Source organism: Indicator indicator, chromosome 30 (genome assembly GCF_027791375.1).
Source record: "Indicator indicator isolate 239-I01 chromosome 30, UM_Iind_1.1, whole genome shotgun sequence".
NCBI lineage: Eukaryota > Metazoa > Chordata > Aves > Piciformes > Indicatoridae > Indicator > Indicator indicator.
Window position 1 is genome coordinate 10,156,844 of NC_072039.1, and position 19,376 is coordinate 10,176,219.

At 46.4% G+C, this 19,376-nt stretch overlaps 1 protein-coding gene across 1 annotated transcript in view; it reads left to right on the forward strand.

Moving 5' to 3' along the window:
• HSF5 (heat shock transcription factor 5) overlaps positions 1–19,376 on the forward strand; it is a 33,666-nt gene that overhangs the window by 1,452 nt on the left and 12,838 nt on the right. The window contains exon 2 of the mRNA XM_054394579.1: positions 3,516–3,884. Coding sequence (XP_054250554.1) covers positions 3,516–3,884 — 369 coding nt within the window. The remainder of the gene's footprint in view (positions 1–3,515; positions 3,885–19,376) is intronic.

A 19,376-nucleotide genomic window follows, 5' to 3' on the forward strand; every position in this document is an offset into this window, starting at 1 on the left:
ATCTGGAGCATCCTGTCACCTTTATGCAAAGGAGAAAAAAACCTGGTAGTAAAATTTCTGTCAGTTGGATTCTGAAAAAGAATTACAAGCTAGACAGCTTTTGAAGAGGATTGAATCAGTAGGTGAAAGCAAACAGAAAATAATCTTGTCAAAAAGCCCCAGAACATGTTTTCTTTCTTTCTAACCCTCCTTGAGAGGATCCGAGATTTCCAAGACAAGTTTGAGCTCCTAAGGATTGTTCCACAAATTCCACATAAGCTTGAGTGCATTGTGGTTGATGTTGTGTGAGGAAGATGTATCTTGGTTTGTAATGATTTTGGTCCAACGTAACTGTGGGCTGCTACCAGAAGAGCAGTCCTGCTTCCCATGGTGATAAAACAAGAGGAAATGGCCTAAAATTGTGCCAGGAGAGGTTTAGGTTGGAAATTAGGAAAACATTCTCTGCTTCAAGAGTCAGGGATTGGAACAGGCTGCCCAGGGAAGTGGTGGAGTCCCCATCCCTGAAGGTGTTCAAGAAACCTGTGGACATGGCATGTGGGGACATGGCTTAATGGCCATGGTGGTGTTGGGCTGATGGTTGGACAGGATGATCTTAAAGGTCTCTTCCAACCAAAAGAGTTCTATGGCTTTATGGTCATGTGCTAATGGTCACCCTCCTGGCAGCTGGTGCAGCAGGTGGATGGGTTCAGCACAAGGCTCTGAGGAGAAGACTTGAGCAGCCTGCTTGTGGCTGGCTCCCAGAGCAGGCTGATGCACCCTGTGGGTTAGAGCAGGAGAAGTGACAGAAGCAGCTGATGGTACTGCTTCCTGCAGCACCACCCCGGCTCTAGAAGAGGGTATGATGGTTCTTGCTCTTGGTTTCAGAGTAGGAATTGCTACCTAGCTCATGTGGTGGTGTCTCTGGGGTGTGTGGAACTGCATCTGGAATGCCAAGAGAAGGGAAGGAACTACTTCCAATGCCAAGGCTTGGCAGCATTTCAGTTAAAGATTTGGTGTTAACATTGTTAAGACTGAGATGAGTCACTACAGACTTCAGTGAGATCTGGCCTGGCTGATGTCATGGAGGACCACTGGAAGGGTAAATGCTAAGAAGGATGAAGCCTTTTAATGTTTTGGCCTCTGTTTTTATGGGTGCAGTTTCAGAGAGCTTCTGCTCTAGGAGTCTGTTTCTAGAAAGGAAGGAGAAGGAAATGGTTGGGGTTTATAAGCAGTGGAGTTCTGACAGGCTGAGAATTTCCTGTGTGCTCTGCACTGACTCTTTAATGCATGCCTTTGCTGTGAATGTGAGGTAATTGGATAGATAAAAGATATTTTTTGTTTGCAGAGCATTGGTCTGTTCCAAAAGTCTTGCAACATGGAGTTCTCTGTTAAACATCCAGGAACAATTCCTGTAAAGCAACTGATGCTTCATCACTTGGCCTCCTCCAGTGTCTTGTTTATGTGTTAAAATGAGATAATCTTAATTTCCCTTTCCAGAGGTAGAATAGAAACAAAGGAATTCCCATGCTTCAGTTCCTTTGGTGCTTCTATATGGGGACAACACTGAACAGGACATAAACAGCACTGTTCAGTCTTTCTTAATAACTTTTCAGGGCTAGGTGCTATTTTTTTAGTGATTGTTAATGCTTTAATCTGAACATGCAGAGTAGGTTGGAAGGGTTCTTAAGGATAATATAGTTCCAACCTCCCTGCCATGGTCAGGGACACTGCCCTGGTCTAGTGGAAGGTGTCCCTGCCCATGGCAGGGGAGTTGGAACTAGATGCTCTTAAAGTCCCTTCCAACCCAAACCATTCTATGAATAATGGCTAAGTGAAAGAGGTGAATGTGAGGCATGTTTTATTTAGAAGTCCTTTTGAGTGAGAACTGGGAACTACAGGTCTGAGAAACCCTGGCTGCTGGGTGCATGACAGGTATCCTGAAATTAGGAACTGAGCTGTCATGGGGTAAGAGCAGACACATTGCACAGACTCACAGAACGTTAGGGGTTGGAAAGGACCTCGAAAGATCAACCCCCCCTGCCAGGGCAGGTCACACAGGGACACACCAAGGTGGGTTTGAGTGTCTTCAGAGAAGGAGACTCAACCCCCCTGGGCAGCCTGCTCCAGGGCTCCAGCACCCTCACAGTGGCAAAGTTTTCCCTTCTGTTCCTGTGGCACCTCCTCTGCTCCAGCTTGCCCCCAGTGCCCCTTGTGCTGTCGCTGGACATCCCTGAGCAGAGCCTGGCTCTGTCCTCCTGACACTGCCCTGCACATCTTTATCAGCACGAAGGCAGCCCTGGGGCTCCTCTGTTCCAAGCTCCAGAGCCCCAGCTCCCTCAGCCTGTCATCAGCAGGGAGATCATAGAATCACAGAATCAACCAGGTTGGAAGAGACCTCCAAGATCAACCAGTCTGCCTTCAGCAGCTTTGTGCTGCACTCTTTCAAGCAGTTCCCTGAGGTCCTTCTTGAACTGAGGGACCCAGAACTGGACACAATACTCCAGATGTGGCCTCACCAGGGCAGAATAGAGGGGCAGGAGAACCTCTCCTGACCTATTCACCACAGCCCTTCTAATCCAGCCCAGGATGCCCTTGGCCTTATTGGCCACAAGGACACATTGCTGGCTCATGGGCATCCTGGGCACCAGGACCCCCAGGTCCTTTTCCCTTGTGCTCCATTCCAACAGGCCAGTCCCCAACTTATCCTGGTCCCTAGGGTTGTTCTTTCCCAGAGAGTTGTTACTTCATGAAATAATAGCCAAGAGAAGACACTAAGGGAAGAATAAAAGGAATGTTCAGGAAATGAACAAAATGGCAATGTTTGGGATATTTCAGTCTACACTGAACTGGCTGAGCTGATTGGGAAAAAGTTGGCTTTGGATTTCTTTTCCTTGGCAAGTCAAATGACTTGTCAGGAAGTACCTTCAGGGCCACTTGGAGGATCTTGGCCTTGCCCTTTCTTTGGCACTGGAGTTCAGTAAAGTCTTGATTTATGATTCCCCTTTTCTTTTTCAGTTTCTTTAAGGTATTGTCTGCTCTAACACAAGGTACTTTCTAAATCCCTTGGGTTCAGTCAGTTACTACACACCTTGATTCAGAGAACATTTCTGGGTACTGATAACTTGTTGATGCAGGTTCAAGGTGGTTGAATGCTGCACTGGCACTGCACTAACCTGTGTGTGCAGATGTAAGAATGCAGCCTGCTGCTGGATTAAGTGCACTGGAGCAGGGTTAGTCTTCCCTTGTAGAGCCTTGGCTCCCAGAATCACAGAATGGTAGGGGTTGGAAGGGACCTCCAGAGATCATCCAGTCCAACCTCCCTGCCAGAGCAGGATCAGCCAGGGCAGGTCACACAGGAGCCCATCCAGGTGGGTCTTGAAAGGCTCCGGAGAAGGAGACTTCACAACCTCACTGGGCAGCCTGCTCCAGGGCTCCAGCACTCTCACTGTAAAGAATGTCTCCTCATACTACCTTCCATTGCTTGTGAGAGCTCCTTTCCTCAAGGCTTGTTTCACTTAATTTTGTCCCCCCTGCAGGACTGCTGACCACGGGAGAGTCTCCTCAGCCTTATCTCGACACTTTCTTTGCCTACCCCTACGTAGCCTCCTCGCCCCAGCACCACAGCACTTCACCTACCAAAAGCTTCAACCAGCCTCCAGTCCCTTCCATGTCATGGCAGAATTCTCTGGAGCTGCTCCCAAGGCATGGGGCTCCCCCAACTTTTCCCCATAAAGGGCTTGCCTTTCCCACGCTCCGGAATTCTCCAACGGAGGTGACGTACTCGCTCCACACCGTCTGCTCCCTTCTGCCAATCCACCAATGGGCTCAGAACATCAGCACTGCCCTGGCAAAGTACAGCAGCTCCTCACCTTCCCTGCAGTACTCACAAGCCTACTATCCAACAGGTATGGGAAACATTTCTGCCTTTCCTGTTCAGAAAGATATTTGAAAGGTTTGAAAATGTGTTTGGTTTTTTTTTTTTTTTTCGCTGTAGTGCTCCATCATGTGTTGAGCTCAAGTGAGAGCTGGAAAGGGTAAACTCTCCTAAAGGGAGAGAGACTTTGAAATGCCTCAATACAGGAAGGACGTGGACCTGATGGAGCAGGTCCAGAAGAGGGCCATGGAAAAGAGCTGGGGGGTTGAGCACCTCTGCTATGAAGACAGGTTGAGGGAGCACCTTTCAGACAGTGAGCCCTAGTTTCCATAACATCATTTCTGACAAGGAAGGATTCTGAGGAATTTTGAGGACACACTTCATTTTTTTTTTTAAAAGACAGGCAACTTTGGTCATGTGCTGCTCACAGAGATCACTGTGGTGGCCACGGGTTACCAGCTGCAAACTGTTCGGTGTCCTCCCAGGAGCTGGGTGTCCTGAGCATGAGAATCTTAGAATGGTTTGGCTTGAAAGGGACCTTAGATCCTTTAGTTCCAACCCCACTGCTGTGGTCAGGGACCTCTTCAACTAGATCAGGTTCAAGTGCTCCATGTGGGAGATGGTCCCCACTTGATGTTTCTGTTGGTTACAGAGCACAGGTTGAAACTCATCACAGGGAATTTTAGAAGTCTGTCTAAACCCAGCTAGTTCCCCCAAGCTGCCCCATATCCAAGGCAAGAAAATGGACATCTCTAGGGTGTGATTCATGTGGCTTGGCTTGGAGTTTCTGTACTGAGAGATTTCTTTTTTGATTGAAAGAGTGGTCAGGTATTGGAACAGGCTGCCAGGGACGTGGTGAACACCATCCCTGAGGGTGTTCAGAACATGTGTAGACAGGGCAGATCAGGACATGGGTTAGTGGCCATGGTGGTGTTAGGTTGATGGTAGGGCTTGATGATCTTGGAGGTCTTTTCCAACCAGAACTATTCAATCATTCTCATGGGGTGAGATCACTCATGTCCTGGAAGTGCCTGTTTTGCAATCCTGATGGTAGAGGAGTTGAGGGAGACTAGGAGAGACTTAGCCATGAACATGTAGGTCTCCAACTGCTGATGCTTGTTTCTCTCCCTGGAGTTAAGTGAGTGTAACAAATAAACTGGCTCTGGGGTACAGGTGAAATCTTCCTAGCAGGAGCTGGGAGGTGAGAGCATGATAAAGGCAACCTAAATTTGGCTAGGGAGAGAAATTAAGGTGTGATTCAAATTAAAACAGAGGCTTTTGAAAATTCCACTGAATTCCTTCACACTTCTGAGAAAATAAATTGACATTTCACTAGAGAGAAGTAGGAAACTTGTCCTTGTCACTCAGGACTGTCTCAATAGCTTTAGAATCATAGAATGGTCTGTGTTGGAAGGAACCTCCAAAGGTCATGCAGTCTAACCTCCCCCTGCAGTCAGCAGGGACATCCTCCACTAGATCAGGTTGCCCAGAACCTTCTTGAGCCTCACCTTGAGTATCTCCAGGGATGGGACCTCAACCACCTCCCTGGGCAACCTGTCCCAGTGTTCCACCACCCTCATAGTAAAGAACTTGTTCCTAACATCCAATCTAAATCTGCTCTCCTCTAGTTTGAAGCCATTGCTCCTCATCCTGTCACTGCCAGCCTTTGCAAACAGTCTCTCTCCACCTTTTATGCAGCCCCCTTCAGGTATTGGAAGACTGCAATTAGGTCTCCCCAGAGCCTTCTCTTCTCCAGGCTAAACAGACTTCTGTCCCTGTGTATGTCTTAATCTCTCAGCTGTCTTTTCTTCTCTAGGTCATTACATACAGAATGCTGAAAGCTTATTTCTTTGTGTGTCCACATGCAGAAGTCTGCTTTCCTTCCTCTTGAGAGCACAGCACCAAGTTTAGCTGATTTGGGAAGTGGTAGTTAAGCTGAAATAGGTATTTCATAAAGGAGGACTCAAGGATATATGGTTGGTCTTACTCTTTTCATTTCACTTTTGAAGTCCCATTCAATCAAAGCAGAACTTTGCCAGAAGATTTTTTTTTAATCCATTTTCCAACTGGTTTGTTAACTTCAGTGATAAAAAGATTTCCCTGGTTTTCCATTGTGGTTTGGATTGGCAGAGCAGTGAAGTTAAAGATGCTCAGCTGGATCTCTTTCTCCTGCTAGCATTAGACCATAATTTTAAGGCTTTTGGTCTGGTTGCTTTCAGCTGTTTGCAAAACCTTTGGTAGCAGGAGGACGGATCAAAGACATGCAGTGAAGCTTTATTTTGAGGGAGCAGTCTGATACTGAAAAGTGAGGCCAGGAGACTACATGAGACATGTCAGTTATTGGTGCCACTTGACATGGCAAGTCCAGACTCACAGATTGCTTTGGGTTGGAAGGGGCCCTCAAAGGTTGTCTTGCCCAACCCCCCTGCAGGCAGCAGGGACACCTCCAACCAGATCAGGCTGCCCACAGCCACACTGAGTCTGATCTTGAATGTCTCCAGGGACAGGGCCTCAACCACCTCTCTGGGCAACCTGTTCCAGTGTCTTACCACCTTCATTGTGAAGAGCTTCCTCCTGATGTCCAACCTAAATCTCCCCTGCTTCAGTTTCCAACCACTGCCCCTCATCCTATCACCACAGCCCCTCCCCAACCTTCCTGTAGGTCCACTTCAGATATTGAAACGTAACTCTAAGGTCTTCCCAGAGCCTTGTCTTCTCCAGGATGAACAGCCCCAATTCTCCAGTCCTCTGATCACCTTTGTGGCCTCCTCGGGACCCACTCCACCAGGTCCACATCTCTCTTGTGTTGGGATCCCCACAGCTGGACACAGTACTCCAGGTGAGGTCTCCCCAGAGCAGAGCAGAGGGGCAGGATCTCCTCTCTCCATCTCTGGCCACATTGCTTTTGATGCAGCCCAGGCTGCCATTGGCCTTCTGAGCTGCCAGTGCCCATTGCTAGCTCCTGTGCAGCTTCTCACCCCTAAGTCCTTTTCTGCAGGGCTGCTCTCAATCTCATCACCCCCCAGGCTGGATTGGTACTGAGGATTGCCCTGATTTGGGTGCAGGACCCTGCACTTTGCCCAGTTGAACCTCATGATTCTCCTCAGTCCACCTCTGCAGCCTGTCCAGGTCCCTCTGGATGCCATCCCCTCCTTCAGTCCTATCAGCCACACCACTCAGCTTGGTATCAGCTGCAGACTTGCTGAGGGTGCCTCAGTCTCTGTCTGTATCATTGATGAAGATGTTGAACAGCACTTGTCCCAGTACAGACCCTTGAGTCATGTCAAGTCACGTCCCCCTGAGTGGCACACCTCCTGTTAGGAGAAAACAAAGAATTCCTAGGGGCAAAAGGGGGTTCTTGAACGGAGCCAGCAGCTGAGCAGCTCTGTTTTAGCAGAGGGTGAGCAGCAGCAGGTTCCCTTGAGAAAAGCAGGCTGGGTGCATTAGTAATGCACTTGTAAAACTCGTTGTAGGATTCATCTTGCCGAAGGTTCATCTGAATGTGTAATAGTTGGTTGCATGTGCCTGGGCTTGCCAGCCAGATCACAAATATAGCCTGTAGAGAGAAACAGGCACCTCCCAAAGGCTGACTCATTCCAGCTTTCTTAGACAGATTCCTTTGCGAGGCAGTTCACTGCTTGCAGCAGCCCATTTCTGCTTGGGCTGTGGAGAGCCCACAGCTGGGCACTGGAATAAGGGAATTAATCCCACCCCAATGTCCTAGTTCAAACAGCATTCTGCCCCCTTTCCCCTTATCACACAGGCCTTGGGTATCATCTTCATTTTCATCAGTCTTTTGGTTGCTAAAGCCTTGGAGCTTGCACACTTTCTGTCTCCCAGCCCATTCCAATGTGTTCATTGATCTGCAGGGACAGGCACAGCTCCATTCCCTCTTTCCTGCACAGCTTTGAGTAGTGTTGACCCAGCTGTCTGATGAGTAACTACCTTCTCTCAGGCATAACTAAATCACAGAATCACAGAATCACAGAATCAACCAGGTTGGAAAAGACCTTCAGGATCATCCAGTCCAACCTATCACCCAACACCTTCTAATCAACTAACCCATGGCACTGAGTGCCTCATCCAGTCTTGTTTTAAACACTTCCAGGGGTGGTGACTCCACCACCTCCCTGGGCAGCACATTCCAACTTTTGGATGTGACATAAATACATAGATTCACAGAATGGTTTGGGTTGGAAGGGACCTTAAAGGTCATCTAGTTCCACCCTCCCTGCCACTGGCAGGGACACCTTCCACTAGACCAGGTTGCTCAATTGTTCTTAAGGTTCCTCCTTGGCATTTTAACTGCTGGAGCTGTAGCCTTCAGGCCTTCATCAAAGCTTATGATTGATTTGCTCCCATCTAGTGAAACACTGAGAGCCCACAGAATGAGATTGTCTCAAGAGCATGAAGTTGTATGCCAGGATGTGATGTTAATGTTCTCATCCCTCTGGCTAAGTGTCACCTGCAGGTTTTTAATACAATTCATCCAGTTTTTCCAGGGCTGAGAAAACAGGATTTAGTGAATGCCTCAGTAATTCCCTAATGAATAGTTCTCTGCTTGGCAGATAAGAACACTAGCCCTGACCAGATGTCCCTGGAGCTCATCATTTCCTCTGACAGTAATCACAGAATGTTAGGGGCTGGAAGGGACCTCAAAAGCTCATCCAGTTCAGAGCAGGGTCACCCAGAGCAGCTCACACAGGAACACAGCCAGGTGAGTCTTGAATATCTCCGGAGAGGGAGACTCCACAACCCCCCTGGGCAGCCTGTTCCAGGGTTCTGTCACCCTCACAGGGAAATAATTCTTCCTCCTGTGTCCATGGAACTTCCTCTGCCTCAGCTTCCACCACTGCCCCTTGTGCTGGCATTGGGCATCACCCAGCAGAGCCTGGCTCCAGCCTCTGGACACTCCCCCTGCACATCTTTATCACCAGCAATGAGGTCACCTCTCAGGCTGCTCCTCTCCAAGCTACAGAGCCCAAATCCCCTCAGTCTCTCCTCATAAGGAAGATGTTTCACTGCCTTAATCATTTCTGTGGATCTGTGCTGGACTCTTTCAAGGAGGAGAGCAGAAGCACAGCAAGCATGGGCTGCTGCTCCTCCAACATCCATGATCCATGTGGGCTCAGGGAATTAAGAAACCATCACACCAGTTTGTATTGAATAGAACTTCCATGAATTGGGCTGTTTCTCCCAAACACTGTAAGCCTGTAGCATGCCTAATACAGAATCCTAGGATGGTAGGGGTTGGAAGAGACCTCAGAGGTCAAGTCCAAGCTCCCTGCAAAGCAGGACTGCTTAGGGCAGGTCACACAGGGACACATGCAGGCAGGTTTTGAAGATCTCTGGAGAAGATCTAAAGAACATCTGTGCCCAGGCCTTCATGTCACAGCTGAACTGCACTTTGTGCAAGGAGCCACCTTTCCTTTCTCCACTGTCTCTCCATTAAATCTCCATTTGGTTTCTGGGTGACTGTGTCTTTGTCCAGTTACATTTGCTCTGTGATGGAGACTCCTGCTCCATGTAGCTGTCCCTCCAGGACAGTGTTCTGTACATCACCTGTGCTGCCTCCCTCTAACCTGTGCTGATATTTTCTTATTGAGAGAGTTGAAAAATACAGAATCACAGAATTGTTTGGGTTGGAAAAGCCCTTTCAGAGCATGGAGTCCAACCATTCTCTAACTCTGTCATGGCTGGTGCTAAACCATGGCCCTCAGCACCCCATCCCTGTGTCTGTACAGAGTTCAAGGTATGAGTGAATCTTGGATTTGTCCACGGGAGTAATAATGTTCCTGTTTCACTCTCTGTTCCCCTTATTTCATGGACTCACAGGATGTTAGGGGTTGGAAGGGACCTCCAGAGATCACTGGGTCCCTAGGGAGAGAGACATCATCAGGATCACCTAGGGCAGGCCACACAGGAATACATCCAGGTTGGCTTTGAAAGTCTCCAGAGAAGGAGATTCCACAAGCTCTCTGGCAGCCTATTCCAGAGTTATTTCCTAGCAAACTGATTGTCTTAACTTGTGACTTTTGAGGGGGGCTTGAGCTGCTGAGTCTGGAGCTGATACCTTCTTGAAACTATCTACTCCAACACCAAGATTAATCATAGAATCATAGACTGGTTTGGGTTGGAAGGGACCTGAAGGGGGCTACAAGAAGGATGGAGAGAGACTGTTTGCAAAGGCTGGCAGTGACAGGATGAGGGGCAATGGCTTCAAACTAGAGAAGAGCAGATTTAGATTGGATATTAGGAACAAGTTCTGCACCATCAGGGTGCTGGAACACTGGAACAGGTTGCCCAGGGAGGTGGTTGAGGCCCTATCCCTGGAGATATTCAAGGCGAGGCTCAACAGGGCTCTGGACAACCTGAGCTAGTGGAGGATGTCCCTGCAGAGGGGGTTGGACTGGATGACCTTTGGATGTCCCTTCCAACCCAACCCATTCTATGACTCTGTGATTCTTAAAGGTCATCTAGTCCAACCTCCCTGCCATAGGGGACAGCTTCCCCTGGATGAGGTTGCTGATAATCCCTGATTGTTGATTGACAGCTAAGAACTCATCCTTTTCTGTCTGAAGAGAGTTTATTTTTCTAAGTGCAGAGCTTTATCTGGTGGATGGGGGCTTTAGGAAACTCATCAGGGCAGGGGTTTTCCACTTCTTCCTAGCTGACTGCTCTTTTCTGACATGACTAACCTGCCATTACCAGCAAGCATCCCCTCACTGCTCTCTCACTCTGTTTTTAAAGTGCTTTATTAAATTGAGCAGCATGACTTGCCACACAGGTCCTTGGGGACCTCCACAAGTGACCTCACTTGTGAGAAGTGATGATTTATTCCTACCTTCCGTGTTGTATCTTTAGAGCAGATTGATTTTTAAAGGTGCAGGTTGATTTTTAAAGGAGCTGATTGATTTTTAAAGGTGCAGGGTGATTTTTAAAGGTGCAGGTTGATTTTTAAAGGTGCAGGTTGATCTTTAAAGGTGCAGATTGATTTTTAAAGGTGCTGATTGATCTTCTAAAAGTGCAGATTGATTTTTAAAGGTGCTGATTGATCTTCTAAAAGTGCAGATTGATTTTTAAAGGTGCAGGTTGATTTTTAAAGGTGCAGGTTGATCTTTAAAGGTGCAGGTTGATTTTTAAAGGTGCTGATTGATCTTCTAAAAGTGCAGATTGATTTTTAAAGGTGCTGATTGATCTTCTAAAAGTGCAGATTGATTTTTAAAGGTGCAGGTTGATTTTTAAAGGTGCAGGTTGATCTTTAAAGGTGCAGGTTGATTTTTAAAGGTGCTGATTGATCTTCTAAAAGTGCAGATTGATTTTTAAAGGTACAGATTGATTTTTGAAGGTACAGATTGATTTTTAAAGGTGCTGATTGATCTTCTAAAAGTGCAGATTGATTTTTAAAGGTACAGATTGATTTTTGAAGGTACAGATTGATTTTTAAAGGTGCTGATTGATCTTTAAAGGTGCAGCTTTCCCTCTTGCGCTGCTGCTGCTTGGGTTTGTGAGAGTTTCTGATGCGGATTTGTTAAAAGCTTTGTGGAAATCTAAATCTCCTCCCAGTGAGAAAACAGTTTGCTTAGCCACTGGAGGTCTTTCAAGAGGGAAATGAAGGGTGGCTTCTCTGCAATAAAAAGAAGTCTTGTTGACTCCACCCTGTTACATATTATCCAGTGTCAACTCATTCTCTATTCCATTCTATTTCCTTCTATTTTTTCTTATGCAACTCTCAGATTTGTAACTTGTATTTGCTTAAACCTACTTCTTGTCAAGGGTGAGGGCTGGGCTGGCCTCTGGATGAGTGACAGGTGCTCTCTACGAAGCCCTCTGCCTTCACTGAGCAGAAAGCTTAAATCACAGAATTAGTTCTGGTCTGGCTCAAGGCAGGACACTTCTAAATAACTTCCTTTAGAAACAGTGATTTGTAGAATCATGGAATGGCTCAGGTTGGAAGGGACCTCAGAGATCATCTGCTCCAACCTCCCTGCCAGGGGCAGGGACACCTCTCAGCTAGTCTCAGCTGCTCAAGGCCTCATCCAGCCTGGCCTTGAACACCTCCAGGGAGGGAGCATCCACAGCCTCCTTGGGCAGCGTATTGCAGAGTCTCACCACCCTCCTACTGAAGAACTTCTTCCTAAGCTCCACTCTAACTCTGCTCCCCCTCAGCTTAAAACCATTCCCCCTTGTCCTCATGACACCCTCATGAAAAGTCCCTCTCCAACCTTTCTGTAGGATCCCTACATTGGAAGGCAGCTCTAAGGTCCCCCTGGAGTCTCCTCTTCTCCAGGCTGAACACCCCCAGCTCCCTCAGCCTATCCTCACAGCAGAGGTGCTCCAGCCCTTGCATCATCTTTGATTTCTCTGCCTGGTTTCTTTGTAACCTCTTTGAAAATCCAAAGGTAGCTTCAGCATGTCTGAAAGACTGTGCTGTGACTTCTGTGCAAGAGTATTTGTGAAGCAGAGCAGCCAGCCCTGTCCTTCTTCTGTGACCTGTGCTCTTTGGTGATCTCTGCTTGTTCTCAGGGCTCTCTGCTGGGTTGGTTACAGCCCCACTGGCAGCAGTTCCAGTTCCATAAATCAGGGTTCCTAATCCCCATGTTGTGTCCTAAAAGAGGAGGTGAATTTTGCCATGCAGAGCTTGTGCAGGCAGCAGCACATCTCTTTTGGCAGAACCCAAATCTGTTTTGAGGTGGATCCATCTAGTTTGATGGAAGGGGCTGGATCTTTTCCTTAATTAATCCAGTAAATATTAATTTATTCCATCAGATGCCATTCATCTCTGTCTCCTCAGTATGCAAACAAGATCTGTGTTCACTGTCAGTTATTTCCTAACAGCTGGTGACAGAATGTGCTTTAGCTGGTAATTTCTGCTGGCTGTGACCAGATGAAAGGCATCTTAGACAAAAAGACTCAGAAATTTCTTCTCTCCAGTCAAGAGGGTAGGACAAAAACTTGAGTGAAGCAGATGGGTTTGTTGGATCTTGATTCAGGTTGAAGACTTCAAGCATTAGAATCGAATGGACACTTTCACCTTGGATAACACTGCCTGGCAGTAAATGCTTTCTGCAGTGTTATTCAGCAAGTTGTTTGGGTAGATGGTGACTCCTCTTCTGTGGTGATGGGTGAGGGATGGTGCTTAGCTAGAACTGGTTTCCACCTTATGGTGGATTTGCTTCTTAACTGGCTACTGTCAGACAATGTTCATGTGTCCTGTGATATTTCCACAGGAGCAATTGTTCTTGCTGTGAGATCAGTCACTGTCATAGCCTATAAGCTGGCAAATAAAAAAGAACTAAAAGAGTCCTTGGGAGTGCAAACTGTTCCTTTTATGCAACATTCTGTATTTTGGAACCATTCAGAACTGGTCACCAGTTTAATCTTCTACATGGGTGACAGCATCCCAGCATGGTGGGGGTTGGAAGAGACCTCTGGACATCATCCAGTCCAACCCCCCTGCTCAAGCAGGGCACCCACAGCAGCTTGCCCAGGATCACAATGTCCAAGTGGGTTTGGAATCTCTCCAGAGAAGGAGATTCCACAGCCTCTCTGGGCAGCCTGCTCCAGGGCTCCAGCACCCTCACACTAAAGAAATTTCTCCTCATCTTCAGACAGAACCTGCTGGGTTCCAGTTTGTGCCCATTGCCCCTTGTTCTGTCACTGGGCACCACTGAAAAGAGTCTGGCCCCTTCCTCTTGTCCCCCACCCTTTAGCTCTTGCTGAGCATTGAGCAGACCCCTCTCAGGCTGCTCTTCTCCAGGCTCAACAGCCCCACAGCTCTCAGCCTTTCCTTTCTCACAGAGATGCTCCAGGCCCCTCAGCATCTTTGTAGCCTCCACTGGACTCTCTCCAGTCATTCCCTACCTCACTAAGAACAAGAAATGGCTCTTAAGATGACTAAGGAGCTAATAGCACACCTCTGGAACTGAGTTTACTGAGCTATGGTTGAACCATTGAATGAAAGTAGGCAGCAGAACTCTCCACCCCAAGCACAGACTGTGGAAGTCTGATAACTGTGTTTGAATCCTCACAGCTGCCCTGCAATGTTCACCACCTGCCCACACAGATCCTCTGCCTGGCTCTGCTCGTCCTGCAGCTTCAACCTACACCCACTGCAGCTTCTTCCAGGTGAGTGCAGCACACTGGAAGCAGGAGGCTGCATGAAGGAGCTGTGGGTTTACGGCTTCTGCAGCGACAGAAACATGAAAACTGATCTGCTTGAGAAAGTGACAGTCATGGGCTTTACAAATATCCATTTCAAAGCAGCCCTGACCATGAAATGGGGAGTTGTGTAATTCAAGTTAGCAGCATAGTGGGTGTCCTCATCAGCGCAGTGGATTTTTTTTTTCTCTCTCTTAAGTTTTTTGCTTGACTTCACCAGAATTCGTTTTAGTTAACGAGTCTGTGTTTATCTTTGAAGAATGTCCTTGCCTGGACAAAAAGAGATTCTTTAATATTATGAAAATACTGGCAAACAGCTCTACTTCTTCTTCTTTTTTTTTTTTTTCTTTCCTTTTTTTTTTCTTTTTTTTTTTTTTTGGTCCCAGACAGAGCTTTCTGCAGTCCTGAGTTTCATTTGATGAATGAGGGAAAACTAAAGTGACTTTTGGAACTGGCCCCACCTCAGAGATACATTAAAGATAACTACAGTACTCACTGGCAATGCTTTATATGTTTCTGGTGGAAACCACCTTATTTAAAGGGCCTGGCTTATCAAATATCAAAAGATCTTAAGCAAAAAATGCAAGAGCTTCCTCTTCTGTTCCAGCATAATGCATACACTTTTATGTTTTTCCCTCACAGAGGACAAGCAAAGCAAGTTATGCCTAAGTGTGTTGAAAAAGGGTTGACCTACCCAAGCTTGATCATCCAGTTTCCTGTCTTGCAAATCTCAACCTTTCTCTTTTATTCAGGATTTATTTATTATTTACTTTATGGTTCAGCTTTCTCCAGGCTGGCCAGGATAAGATGTTGGTGCAAGGCCAGCCATGTGCCACTGAGACTCCAGCATTTATTTGCATCTTTGTCCTCTCACTTCCAGCGTGAGCTGCTTTATCATCCAGGATATGAGGACTGGTCTGAGTGGTGGGAAGTCAGAATCACACAACATCTTCTCTCAGAAGGCTGAAATCAATGTTTGGGACAGCAAATCATTCCAGAGGAGTCCTCGAGGGTGGTGGTGTGGCTAGATTGAAAGGTGATACAAATACACTGTCCAAAGAAATGCAAATACACTGTCCTCTGCTTGTTTGGAGGAACAAGTCCATGTTCCAAGTGGAGTCAAAAGAGATTCAGGCCACTTGGTAGTGGTTGCTTTGATAATGAAGCTCTAAGCAGGGAGCAAGTCCCAGAAGAAAGCTGCTGGTGCATCTGGGCAGAGATTGCTGGCAGGTGACCCTTGGTGTGAGCAGCCCACAGAAATCACTTCCACCAGCTCAGTTCTGGCAGTTTGCAGCCACTGGTGCAGTATCTCCCTACTTCTTCATCCTTGGAGTGAACTGAGACTTCAGGCTGGATTTGGTGATTTGATTTTATGCTGTTTCTTTTCTTTGGGTTGTTTTTTTTTTTTAGCCAGCAGCCCTGCTATTTGATTGTTGCTGTTAGCATTGCTATTAAGCTGTCAGCATTTCCTTGTGGAAAATGGAAGGTAACTGGAAAGGGCAGAAATAAATGTGGGAGGCAAAAAAAAAAAAATAAAAACAACAAAGAAGAAAAACTTTTCTGAACTTAAAAGCAGCCCTGAGCAGTCTGCTTTATTTGTAATGAGAAGGATAATCAGCCATGATATTTCAAAATGAAACTGAATCTCAACTACTTCTGAATGATTGCCCAAGCACTCAAAGCCAAATTATTTCAGTCCTCACAGTCCCTGAGGTGTGGTTGTGCTTCATCTCCTGCATACACTGTGCTAATCCTGCAAGTGAAATTCCCAGCTTCCCTTTCACCACTTCTGCTAAATTAGATCATTTTTCCTCTTGAGCTCAAATGGCCAGCAACCCATCAGTCTCTTGAGTTCTGACTCCTCAGTCTTTTACCACTTTGCATTGTTTCATTGCTGCCTCCCTCCCATTCTTGTCTGTCTCATCTTCTTGAGACAAACTGAAAGGATTTAAATCGTATCCTTGTGTGGGCACCTTCTCCTGTTGGAACTGCACACAAATCCGTATAGTGCATCCAGGGAGATGCTATCTGTAAGGACAGCTTCAAGCTGTGGTCCCTTAAAACCACAGAATCATGGAGTCATAGAATCACAGAACCATAGAATCACAGAACCATAGAATCACAGAACCATAGAATCACAGAGTCATAGAATCTTAGAGTCATAGAATCATAGAGTCATAGAATCATAGAATCATAGAGTCATAGAATCTTAGAATCTTAGAATCATAGAATCATAGAATCATAGAGTCATAGAATCATAGAGTCATAGAATCATAGAATCATAGAGTCATAGAATCATAGAGTCATAGAATCTTAGAATCTTAGAATCATAGAATCATAGAGTCATAGAATCTTAGAATCATAGAATCATAGAATCATAGAATCATAGAGTCATAGAATCATAGAGTCATAGAGTCTTAGAATCTTAGAATCATAGGATCATAGAGTCATAGAATAGAGAACCATAGAGTCATAGAATCATAGAATCACAGAATGGTCTGTGTTGGAAGGGACCTCCACAGTTCATCCAGTCCAATCCCCTCTGCAGTCAGCAGGGACATCCTCCACTAGATCAGGTTGCTCAGAGCCCTGTCAAGCCCCACTTTGACTATCTCCAGGGATGGAGCCTCAACCACCTCCCTGAGCAACCTGTTCCAGTGTTCCACCACCCTCATAGTAATGAACTTTTCCCTAACATCCAATCTAAATCTGCTATTTTCTAATTTGAAGCCACTGCCCCTCATCCTGTCACTGCAGGCCTTTGCAAACAGTCTCTCCATCCTTCTTGTAGGCAGAGGAAGTTGCAGTGTGGGTTGGTTGGTTTTCAGCAGGATGATCACACCTGGGGACAGCTGACTTGGTAACCCAGATCTTACTTAACATCCTGGCTACTGAAGACAGGAAACACCTTGTTAATATTTTAAACACCTTGTTAATATTTTAAACACCCTGTTAATGTTTTACAAAACACAACTGGAAAAAAAATTATTAAAGGAGCTTCACTTAACCCTCTATCATAAAATACAAATGTGACTTGGCTTTAATGGAAGGACTTTGGTTAACTGAACCTAAATTTCTCACATTTCTGATTTTATCCTCTCTTTCCCTCCACCCTGTATGGCTGTCTGCAGGCTGTGACATCTGTGGAACCCACAACAGGGCTGCACTTTCACACAGCCACAGGAAAGGTTCTCATCTCTTTGTGGTATTTCCTTCAGGGACTTCAAATGTTCATGCTGCTGACAGACCAAGTCCCTCCCTGGCATCTAATCTGATGTGGCTTTTCTAGTAGGTGATCCTGTGGCTTCCTGTTCTCTCATTTATTCATCTGTGGAAGTAGCTTTTAATTAATCATTACCTCAGCTAGAAGGTCTGAGGATAATCAAGCACTAAAGACTAATCCTTCATATTTGATCTCTTCCAAAATAAGACTGTACTTTAAATATCCTTGAGTTTCTGCTCAGCATCACCAGATGAAATGTGTTTGTCAGAAGAAATTAGCCTTGCAGTGTCCTTTGGCTCTGAATCTTCTCCAGAAGAGCAGCACAGTGGTGGTTAAAATACTATTTATCATTTCACTTGGGTAGTGCTTGCTGCCTTGGAACAAAACTCTGCCTTGTCATCTTTCTTTGATTTGTATGAATTCTACTAAAAAAAAAAAAACATCACTGCATTACTGATTGTGTCCTGTCATCTTCTGAAATGCTTCAGCAGCATTCAGACCTGCTCTGTGATGGCAAAGGCAAGAGGTTCTCCAAGAAGTGATTTGGACCTGGGAAGGGACTTTTTACAAGGGCTTGTAGGGATAGGATGAGAGGGAAGGGATAGAAGCTTGAGGAGGGGAGATTGAGACTGGAGATTAGGAAGAAATTCCTGACAGTGAGGGTGGGGAGACACTGGCACAGGTTGCCCAGGGAGGTTGTGGATGTCCCTTCCCTGGAGGTGTTCAGGGCCAGGCTGGATGAGGCCTTGAGCAACCTGGGCTGGTGGGAGGTGTCCCTGCCCATGGCAGGGGGTTGGGACTGGATGATCTTTGAGGTCACTACATATCATGACAGGAGTGTCCAGACGTGAGGCTGTGACAGCCTCTCTTGTTCTGAACAGTGACTCTGCTAAGTCAGCACATGCCTGACCTACCTTTCTTTGTTTGCAAACAAAGTGAAATCCAGAGACTGGCTGCATCTCTTTCTCCTACATGAGACCAACCTTTCATGTAAGCCCTCAGCTCCATTTTTGTCTGTGTGTGGAAGCTCCTGCTTTATTGTTCTATCAATATCTCAGTGCCTTCAGCAACATTGCTAGCTTGGAAAGCCTCAGCCTCAGCTTTCCAAGGGGCACATTTTTCATTGTTGCTCTCAAGGTTGTAAAGATGAGTCCTGTTCCTCTTGGCTGACTTGTAGGAAGAGATTTATATTCTGATTGAGTCTCAGCAAAGCTCAAGCCTAGCCTAGGCTAATCTGCTCAGCCCTGTGCAGGGAAGTGCATGTCCTTGTGCTAGTGCATGCAGGTTGGCAGCACTCCTTAATTAGTGCCCACTCATTCCATTAAGTAGTGATCCCACTTTAAACATTGTCAGCTTTGAACTGCATTTTTAGAGGTGTATTTTTTCCATTGCTGAAGGCCTTTGGAGTTTATTGCTCTTGTTAGGAACTGAGGGATTAAGTGTGTGAGCCCTGGAGTTGTTTGAGGGGGGAGATGTTTTGATTTTGAGGCCCCATTACTTGTGTAACTGGTGAGAATCCCAGTGTTGGTCCTGGCCAATAACTGGTTAAATAACTGGGACTTACTGTGTGTTGAAGAGGAATTCAGGGACTGTTGGGCCTTTTGTTTGAGGGATTCCCTCTTTTTGTTAGAATGTTTTTTCTCCTCTTCCCAAACTCAAGAGAGGCAAGGATAACTTAACTCCACAGCTGCCTCTTGTCCAGAGCCTGGGATCCTGGCAGGTGCAGAACTCTCCAGAGGTGGCTCCTGTCCTTGTACTCCCATCAGGCTCCTACAGGATCTGCTGTCTTCCTTATCCCTCAGTCTGAAGGCTTCTGAGGCTTTCCATAGCTGTCAGTGCCATGTAATTCAGAGCAAGCTTATGGCAGAAGAGTGGCTGTGCACAGAGGACAGTTTTATTCCTCTCTGTAGGAGTAGAGGAGGAGCAAATTCCTCCAGTTCTAACAGAAGAACATCAAAACAGCTCTGCTGGGTTGGATCAAAGGTCTGTCTTCCCAATGTCAAGGCTGAAGACAATAGCTGTAATGTGATACGTAGGGAAGAGCAAGAAGGAGGCATCCACACACAACAGAGCATTCCTCCTTATCCTCTCCAGCTACTCTCAACTTGAGGGCTTGGTATGATACCCTCTGCATAATTT